This window comes from Echinococcus granulosus (assembly GCF_000524195.1).
Source record: "Echinococcus granulosus chromosome Unknown EG_S00034, whole genome shotgun sequence".
Taxonomy (NCBI): Eukaryota; Metazoa; Platyhelminthes; class Cestoda; order Cyclophyllidea; family Taeniidae; genus Echinococcus; species Echinococcus granulosus.
Window position 1 is genome coordinate 493,598 of NW_020170414.1, and position 10,417 is coordinate 504,014.

The 10,417-nt window shown below is 39.6% G+C and overlaps 2 protein-coding genes across 2 annotated transcripts in view; both read right to left on the reverse strand. All coding sequences in view use genetic code 11, as the record gives it.

Annotated features, from left to right (window-relative positions):
- Positions 1-948: 948 nt before the first annotated feature.
- EGR_05010 (hypothetical protein) lies at positions 949-3,515 on the reverse strand (the record flags this gene model as incomplete). The annotated part of the gene is made up of 4 exons (XM_024494259.1): positions 949-1,079; positions 1,395-1,581; positions 2,649-2,782; positions 3,308-3,515. 4 exons carry the CDS (start codon positions 3,513-3,515, stop codon positions 949-951), a joined length of 660 nt encoding a protein of 219 aa, XP_024351353.1.
- A 1,795-nt stretch (positions 3,516-5,310) lies between these two features.
- Positions 5,311-10,417, reverse strand: part of EGR_05011 (hypothetical protein) — a gene marked incomplete at both ends in the record, with an annotated part of 8,841 nt that continues 3,734 nt past the window's right edge. Inside the window, 4 exons of the mRNA XM_024494260.1 lie at positions 5,311-5,488; positions 6,518-6,629; positions 7,140-7,222; positions 8,087-8,209. Of these exons, the coding sequence (XP_024351354.1) occupies positions 5,311-5,488; positions 6,518-6,629; positions 7,140-7,222; positions 8,087-8,209 (496 nt within the window). The remainder of the gene's footprint in view (positions 5,489-6,517; positions 6,630-7,139; positions 7,223-8,086; positions 8,210-10,417) is intronic.

A 10,417-nucleotide genomic window follows, 5' to 3' on the forward strand; every position in this document is an offset into this window, starting at 1 on the left:
TTTTTTGTTCGTAAACAAGAACCACTGGATAGATGTATTTCAATTCATTTGTCTACTTGTCATACCGAGGACATAAACACATTTTGCTCAAAGAATGGGCAATTTCAACAATCAAGCACTATGAAAACCATTTTGGTTGAGGAGAATCAAGGAAATGTACCCTTTGGCATTTATTATAATGAAGCCGTCGTTTGGAAAAAAAAATAAAACTGAGGGGAAATGATGAATACTGGGTTTAAGTACGCAGTACTGCTCACATCCTTGCCAATTTGTGTGTAGGCGTATGTGTGGGTGGGTGGACATCCATATTTGGAAGTTAAACACACATCTGGCTGATTGAAGGAATAAAGACAAGCTTATGTGCTGGTGATATCCCCACTCTTGTGTGTGGGTGTAGACGTGCATGTTAATGAGGTAGATTGGACCCCTTAAAGCTATGTCTGATTACGACTGAAATTTAATTGCCGAATAGTTCAAAGATGCCGTCATCAGTTATTAAACTGTTTGGCTCTTTTAGTGCAATTTGACATCATTTTAAATGTTTTTGATTACTAAGACTACTGGATTGGCTATAGATGCTAAAAGAAAAACAATCAAATTAAACTGAGGGTAAAGGACTGCGCTTACTTCCTTCCTTGTCACCCAGGAAATTAGAAGGCATGTAAATATGTCCATTTAAATTCATTTAGGAAAGCATTTACAATGTCCCCTTTACCTTGCTTCCCAAAATGACATCTTGACAGGCGCATGCACTACCTGAGGCTTCTTCAGCCTAAGCACATTCCTGTGTATGCTGGCACTGATTGTTAGGAAAGAGGGAGCCTTAAAGTCCTCAGTTGTTTGCGCATTCCACATCCATCCATTCAAGCGGGTTGGCACAATTTCGGTAATAAAAATTCAACGCGTTGTACAGCAAGCATGCGGGTAAAAGCATTGAGCGGGAGCGATTTATGATCGCCTGCCTAAAAATTTTACTTTATAGAGCTTTGTACTTCCGATTTTATCAAAAAAAAATGCTAGTTTATTCATCCATAAAATATGTTTGAAATTCCCACAGAAAAACAGTATGCTTTTGAAGACTACTTGAAAATTATAACAGTAGTGGCGTCTCCAGTGTTTTCTGGGGATGAAGGAAGTTATAATGCCAGAAAGGAAAATGAATAGCCGATGTAAAGAAGGGTTGAGAGAAGGCTACCAGCACAATCTCAGGAAAAGACCCTCTAGTGAAAGTACAAAGGCCGAGCATTTAGTGCTTTCATGGAAAAAACGAAAAGTCAGACAACAATCAAGGTCTTATATAGCCCCTCCCCTCTTTTGACCGTCCTCCCCAGTACTTCTCATGGTCAATCTCCTGTGTCGCCCTCACAACGTAGTCGGTGCTGTACAAACAATACCCACGTAAAATCCGCGCCAGTTAGCGAATTTGCGTTCAACTGAGAAAATATTTGGACGCCATGTCACTAATTCACGTTTGAAAATCCTACTGGATCTGTATTTTTGTCCTATTTTAGGACAGTAATGGAGATGAGGGAACCGTGGTGGCCATTCTGTGTGTCTATCAATAGTAGAAATAATACTGGCCTAATGCAAAGCCATTTAATAAGGAACGGAGATGATAATAGTTTAATGGGGACCAGATTTTGCATCTAAGCGATTCATTACTTCGTTTTAACTTCAGTACTGACCCAGTTATAAATAGTTGAGTTTTATCCAGTTGGAAGTACAATGGGCGAGGTGTCGCATCTTCTCTTCACTGACACCTACGTACAGATGTTGTAGACTGCTGCATAACGAACTTTTCTAGATAATTCACAACCATGGCTAGTGACACTTTAGTTGTTAACAGCATTCCTGTAGAACATGGGACTGGTGTAGTTGTCTAAGACTGACTACACTTCCACTCTTTCCATGAGGAATCAGCACCGCTTCTTGCATCATCTGCATATGCTCCTCCGTCGAGTTAAGGTTAAGCCTTCGGTAATAAGAATCAGGGTAGTTCTTCTTTCGGATAAAGTTCTAATTCCGCTGCCGCAATCTCATCAAGCCGAGCCTTTCCTGATGTCAAACAATTTATAATACAGGTTTAGAAAATATTTTGCCGACGCAGAGATGGGCCGAAGGACTTCTAGGGTGGCCCGTAGGCTATACCGTCTAGCAGCCTTAAGTGCCCGCATTACCAGTGCTAAGAATTAAACAAACAAGCAAGACGTCTCGAGTCGTATGAAGTGGCTTGAGAAGACTGCCAGTGAAGAAAAACGAGGCACTTAAATAACTGCCCTTAAGGATTGGCAAATATTTTGCCTAAACTTAAGTTGTGCACAACCGTTGGCTTATAAAATATATGATAAGTGAATTTAGTAATGCTTTGGGACCAGTTTAGATAATACTAGATTACCTAGCTTAGCGAGATTTATGTACTAAGTCAAAAATACATCCAGAATGAGTAAAAGAGTGTGTGGAATGGCGCAGTGGGCGCCGTTACAAACAGTGCATTTAACGGAAAAGGAGTAAAAATTAGAACTTAGTGCATAACGCGTCGACAGCTAAACTTATTAGGACAAAATACTTCATTGCAGCGTAATTTCAACCATATCTTGGTCTATAACTTTCTAGCAGAAAATACACTAAATTCTTAAACGTAGCTCCACGAAATGGATTTCTCTGAAACCGTCGTCATTTGCTTTCCACAAGATAGCCGACCAAGCTAATAACAAAGGTGGGCGTGAACAATAAGGCACTGCCTGTAAATTCTTGTTAAAATTTTTTGATAAGCAAATGGTTGCTGTAATGCGTGTGAATGAGTCGGAGCTGCATTGTGCTCACCATGCCCTCTATCTAACCCGTCAGAGCGATGCAGTTTATTATCGCCCCCACTAAAAAAATTTCCCCAAATTCTAAACGTAGTATTGGTAAAAATTTCTCTGAAACGTTTTTCAAACGTGTGAGTGATTCAAGTGGCGGCATATATGTTTTTAACCAAAATAAAGCTTAGCAGCTATAACACCCGGACGAAAACTATTTTGACTTTGTATGAATCTCGTATCTACGTAGTCTCATGTCAGCCTGCAGCACTCTGAGACTTCCCTGAAGACGAAGGAAGACCCAGTGCTAAAGCAAAAAATGCAATTTTGACTTACAGAAGGGTCGATAGCCACTGACATGACTCAGAGGCCATGCCGCCCACCGAAAATACAAAGAAGAAGAGCTAAACAAGTAAGCAAAGTATAATAATCCGTTTTTAATGGTTGAAGGCTAATTACATGTAACCTTAAAGTTTCTTACAACCTTTAGACGTCGGCTAGTTTACTTGAAAAAAATTCCAACCATAAGGCTTGCTCAAAAGTATAGCTTTGCATTGATGTAAATATATATGCATTTAATAAGCAGAAAATATCTTTTGGACAAAGGTGAGGCAATAGTGGGTTGTCAAGGTAGCAGATATAAGCAAATCGCGAAACGGTACGGCTGTTCTCTACTAATATTGCCCATATCAAGTCTTTCTGAAATGGTAACATCATGAGATATAGTGGATCGTCCATTATAAGGTAAACAGTGCATAGTTTGTTATGGGTTGATTTCGGTTACACATAAAACGTTAAACCCTTGCCAAATTGGTTACCTTTGTATGGCATTCCCAAGAGGAGGCTTAGGAAAGCACTAAATGCAAAATGATGAACCTCGAATCGCCTTGTCGAATTAATCATTCATTTTTCAAATCAGTCTATCACTAACAAATCGAAAAAATGAGATATCCTTTAATGTGCATTTATGGAGGATAATTCCGACATTAAGTAGTCCACGGGATGCCATACACTAAACACTTACGAAGGCTTCGGATTAACGGGCTAACAGTCTGCGCAAAGTTGATAGGCTTCTGGAGAGAATACGGATGTAACCTCGCCCCAAAGTGACGATCACTGCAAGGTAACATTTAGGCAGTAATGATTAATAAGAACGAAGTCTGCTTAATCAACCGTCTGGATATAGTGATGCAGGTGAAGGAGACGAAGTTTACAAAGCAACAGCACTCCTTCCTTTAGTCATTAATCATTGCTCAGATGTATGAAGTACACAGCCGACGAAGGCTTTTTATCTGTGAACAAATTAGAGATGAATCTGAGAGTCAGGCATCCCTGTTAATTGCGAGCTACCCTAAGTTTCCTTAGGTAAATCCAAGAGAAACAATAAAAATAGGATCTTCTTGCATTGTCATCTCAGAAATGGCTTGATCTGGTTAACTATCAACTACTGACCTAGATGGAGATTGCTGCAACACGATTTGAAAGTGGGGTAGAATAGCACTCGGAAAAGCAGAACTTTCAATGGGGTTGATGGAAACAGGACTAAATAGCATTGCATCCTCCTCCCCTTCCTGCTTCTCGTTGTTACATTCCACTTACATAGTCTGTTCGATAAGCTGAATGTGTTGTTTGAAGTGTCCTACCTGGATAGAGGCTAGAATGTTCGGCTAGATTATTCTATTCAAATCTACTCGCCTTTACATTTTACGTTCCCATTCCTCATCCACAGACCACAGGCTAGCAGGGGTGTGCAGCAACGCAGATGCCAAAACTTGCCATACACTCTTGTGGACAAAAGCACGGAGTATGGGCGGGTTGACGGACTCTATCCGCCAAAAAACCAGTGCAAACAATCGTTTGGGCCTCATCTTACTACACAAGTTCTACGTTCGTAATAGCTGATGCTTTCCATAAGGAGGTAGTAAAATTGTCTAATCTAATGTTTGTCAAATTCTCGGTGTAACTTGTAAGGACAAACAATCTGTGATTGTGTTACTGATGGCCTTTTACCGCCCAGGGCATTTTCACCTCATCTGTTAATGTTGTTTTAGATTTCAGTATTTTATAAAATGCCTACTCCTAAAATAGTTGCCGTCAGACTTTGATAAACTGGCCAAATTGTATCTCGATGCTGTCCAATTTGATAGCTGCATTGCCATCACCAAAAAGACGTCTTATAAAAAACTAGCGTATATTGTGGCATTCATCTCAGCTCGTAGATAAATTGGGAACAGCTAGGGCTCAATGGCAATGAACAGATTGGTAAAGAAGACGCAGTCATTCTGCAACTAGTAGAAAACCAAAAATTAGCGACGTAGTTTGTTTTTTTACTCCAGTGCTTAATTTCCCTCCAGACATTTACCAATATTTTAGGGGCTAAAAGAACGAGAAGACAGAATGGAAGGATTGAATTAACCAAAGTTACGCGCAGGCTAAGGCGTTCACTTCCATTAATGCACGGACTAGCCGTGAGGAAGTATCCACAAATGTTCCCCACGTTAATCGCCACTTAATGGTTTTTTTTCGGGACAAGACAACTACGAACATCGTGGTCAACTAACTGCACATTAACAGCCCCGTCTTCAAGTAGAGGAGTCAGTATTTTGTAGGAAATATTTTTTAAGCATATAAATGTGCTAAACCGAAATAGGTAAGAGAGAATGAATAGGAAGTCTTGATTATTCAACCTAAAGAGGGCATAAAATGTAATTTTTTAAGAATTGTCTCTAGGACTCCTAAACAGTGCTTAATCGGTCTCTATCTTCCGTCGTGTAACATAGTCAAGACCATCGAAGCATTTTAAAACGCTGGGCTTGCATAGAGAACCATGGTAAGGAATAATCTTACCCTTTCTCATTTGAACTGCTCAGAAGAGAGCAGAATCAAGCTGCCTTATACTAAACTCTTTCTGGAGGCCCACTTCATGAGATAGATTGTAATATTCACAATATATGTTGCTGGTGAAAGCACCTGTTAAGACAGCTTTTAGCAGGTATAACAATGAAATATGTGTTTATGGTGATTACTTCATGAATAAAAAAATTCGGCTGATGGATCCATAGTCAAAGGAAATTGTAATTGACGGAATTATCATAAGGTCTTATTCGGTTCTTGCGCCTAGACCAATTGGTGAAAAGGCCTGTAAAGGTTAGCTTTTGGCTAGTTTTTTCCTCGTGGCAAATGATTAATTGCCACAAATTCAAATATGAAGATTAACTATTTAGAAGTACAAACTTTAGTGAATACAAAGTATTTTGCCTCTTGAATTTGAACTTTAAAGCAGTTAAACCGCTCTGAAAACAAGGTATTCATTGGCTGACCCCCGCGTCCTCGCCCACAATTCGGAACTCGTTTTAGACGTCACTGACAGTCGGATCCTCCTTTAAGATGATAGAAACAATCATGGGTAGGCCAGTTGAACGCACAACTCATTTCCCGCTCTGGTGTAGTTAAATGTAAACTGATTACGGTTTTTTTAATGATATTTATGAGCCTGGGGTTATTTGTTGCTGTATGCATTATAGGGACTTTAGTTACTAGAGATTCGTCAAGTAATTGTTTGAGGAATAACCCTAGGCAGGACTCAGGGTAACAGCTCTGCAACCAAAGGGTACGAAATGCGACTTCATGTTTTTAAAAGCAAGTGAAGTCAACAAACTAATTTTAATAATTTCCGAAAAAAGAGGCAAATTAACTGCCAGGAACACAATTATTACTCCTGTAAGGCAAGGTAATTGCATATCTGAGAAAGTGAGTTGGAATTATGAGGAGGGCTTGATAAACAATCTAGATTCATAGCTGACAAGTTCATTGTCTGGTTTGATTTAACTTATAAAAGAAAACATAATTTGGGCTGTGTATTTCAAGTTAGCTTCCTATACTCTTAAAAATAATTGAGTTTATTTGTGTACCTTGCCGACGTTAGATCTCCTTAAGAATTTAATTTCCTTTGCAAAGCTTTCAGTTTGAAGCAGAATGGAGAGGCAATTAATAAAACTAAAAATGTGCCTGAGTAAAGAAATCACCTTTCATTATTATGTCTAGTGTGCGGCTAAATTTGATTTCCTCATCATTTTGCTTGCATAAATTTTAACATCAACAATTTTGGCTCTGGTGCTTAGCACGATCACTTGTCTACCGTGTACTGGAAAAAATTATATATGACTTGAAGCCAGCTAAATTGTTTCCACCTATGGGTTCGATTCAGAAATTTAGGAAAAATCAACATGAATCAGGTTGAGAGAAAAGCATTCCTATCAGATGCCAAGCTTAAAGACAGCAAATTCATCAGAAACGGCCAGGTATTTAAAAATCCGCCACGAAGCTATGCTTCTTTACCTAGACAGTCATTTCTCCAGCCAAAATGAATCGTAAATAGGAGTTCTTCACCAGTGTAAAAATCAGTGTTTGCAAAGGCATAGCTGGAAATTTTACGAGTTAGCTTATCTTGAAGGATCTAGGCTAACGTTGTGTAGCTCAATCAGGCACAAAAAATGACATTTTGGTTTTCACTTTTGCCAGCTCCTTTTTTGATCTAACTAAAATGTCACTCTCTAAAGAGAAGTGGATGCCTTCATTATAATATAAATTTTATGAGCTGTGGTGGCCGAACTGTTTCTATGACTATATAATTAAAATATGTGGTGGTCGTACGTGTAAAGTCAACTTATTCTAGATTAGTGGAATTCCTCAACAAGGATTTTCTACATATCCTAGAGTAAGCTTTTAGGACAAACTCATTCTGGTTGCTAGAAGATTGTACCTAGCTTATATTTTGCTTGAAATTGACAATGTCTTATCCGATGACTTAAAAAATGTGTGCTATTTTCTATATTCACGCACCACAAAGTTGCTCGACACCACTGGCCTTTGGAGTGTTCTCTACCACCTGTCTCTTATTCAGAACCCTCCCTAATACAATGTTGCTTAAATGTGATGGATTTCATTTGGCCGTATCTTCTTTAAGAAAGGAATCCGGATCTCTTGCAGATCCAGGAGGGGAGTGGAAGCTCCCATCAGATTTGCTGTAGGACAATTAGCGAAGTAGTGATATTGTGTTCTTGAATCACCACCCAAAAATTGATACATTAATTCAAAAAAGACTCCCTATTTACGAAAGCAATAGTAAAATTTTAAATCTTTTTCAACAGAAGAGAGAGGAGACAATGGGGATAAGGAAGCTCAGTCGCAACTCCCACACTTTCTCTCACGACTGACCTGTGATGGGAAATGACTTCCTTATTGCACGGCTAAGTGAACAACTGTAGAGTTGGTTACCTCCTTACGATTCTACTCGTTCTCTTATACACCCACGCTCCTGAGATGCGCAGCCCTCCAGCCGTGGAGGAAAATGCATGCTTTGTGTGCGATTATTCACAGTTACTATTAATTGCCGACTTGATAAATCTCTAATAAAAAATAATTATGAGATCTGCCCATCACTCGATACTACCTAATGCACATTGTGGGCATGGAAGATAAACTGCTTCTATTTCCTCTTCAGCCTCAGTTAGAAGCATAGAATAAGTAAAAGTGAGGAAAGCGGTATTTGTACCCTTTCAACACAGCTCAAGATTTCAAGCCACACAGGAAAACAATTAATCGCAAGATGTGCATTTAAGCGTGCCATGTTGCAAAAGGACTGGTGGTTGCAAAGGTGATGAGTTAAATAAGAAAATGTTTTATAAAGCTCTCTCTATTCGACTATCTCATTCGTACCAAGACAATAAAAATGCACTAATCCACTCAACCCCATAAACATCTTTGTGCTTTAAATGGATATTCGAAATCCCTCTCTTTTACAATGAATCATTATTTCTTGCCATTGTCATGCCGATTTTCTCTTTCGCGTGTGTTTACCTACCTAACCGACGCGTTGTTCTTCCTTTCCCCCTTCCTCTCTTACTTTCTTATCCACCCGCTGCAGAACAGCTAGAGATGGAGACCTCCATCAATGCTACCTTTTAGATGTTGAAATGCAGTATTTACGTCTTCACGTTCTCCTGCCTCTAATTTACATCAAATCACTGCACATAGCTCAGTGCAATCGGTAATTCTCCATTAAATACTCTCTACCAATAACGACCAAGCGTTAACAACGGGGATGGTTCAGTTTAAAAACGCGATTCTTTGGTCGGTGAGCTTTGGTGCTTAAAAAGGCTTTAATGGCTGATGATTAGTAACGCCTGATTGATACTTGACAGCTCAATCCGACAAACATCTATGCCACGATGCCAGAGGAAACTAGCCATTAAATTGGGATGTAGTTTCTACATCCCGACTCTTATAAGCTAAAGTATAAAAAGTGGAATCAACCGAAACTGTCTGCTTAAGGAGGCTTAGTGGAACTGACTTCCACCTCAAGTCCACCACTATTTCCACTTACAAGGAAGACGTTGAATGGATGCATGCAGAGGAGTCATAAATCACAGTGGTCGGAAGAGTCATTACTACTTGGAGCAAAATCAACTCATTTTTGCAAGGCCTTGCAATGGCTGACAATATAAACTCAGCCACATTAAATAAACAGAGAATGCAACCACTCACAGTGCCAACGTTAGCATGAGAACAGAATATTTCTGCGTCCGACAAGCAGTGAATTCAACCACCTCCCAACTTGGCCAAAAGTGCACCCATCTACTCCTCGTAGGTCCACTACCACATCGACTTGCGAATAGTATTAGCCACTGCATACTAATTCTACCTCTTTTTACGTAATCTCACTTACCCTTGTTTGTAATTAGAAGATAAGAATGGGAGAGGATACATAGCAAAGCCTTCCCACCCTCACACTCTACTGCTTCCCTTATTTCACCCCTCCAAAATAGACAGTGGGAAGCGGTGAAGCGAATAGAGACCAATAAGCTCGTTCGCGTTAATCACCCATTCATTTTCACCGTTTCACCTTGCAGAGAGACCACGCTATCGGCCATGCCAGTAATCACTCAATCATTTTGTACAGATCTCACCCGCTGCTTGTTAATTTTAGGATGATCTGAGGAGGACACCACGTTTTCTTACTTTTTTAACCTACCTATTTTAACTCAGGAGTGTTTCTACGTTATTAAGGGTAGCAAAATCATCACCAGAATGCTCTTTTGAGCATTCACGTAAACCAAAACTCGATTTCAAAGCCGGCTGCCAATTGTTTCCAATTTGTGGAAGATATGAAAAGTGGGATGGAGTGATTGGAAGACAGGAAGGTGGGGGGATAGTGTAAAACACTGAATCATCCTCGTCCTCATCATCAGCTTATTCTCCCTATCCTATATTTTTTTTCCCCTGCGTCATGGAACTCGACAATTCCGTAAGCATATTTGAACTAGAATAAAAGGAAATAGGACAGAATGGAAGAGAATCGAAAGGGCAGTTAGGAGGAAGAGATGAAGTGGAAAAGTAAACGTCTAAATTAGGCTGTTTACTTCCAGTTACAAATAGCTCTATAGGGAAGTTATGTTCACAAACGATTGCCGATTACAATGGTGATTAGTTGGTTGACCCATGTTTATCCTCACCCACTTTGCCATTCTCCATGTTTCATTTAAATGCGGAAGTCAATACACGCAGAAATTAATGCCAACTCTAATATAGGGGCAAAAAATGCTTCAGCAAACGAA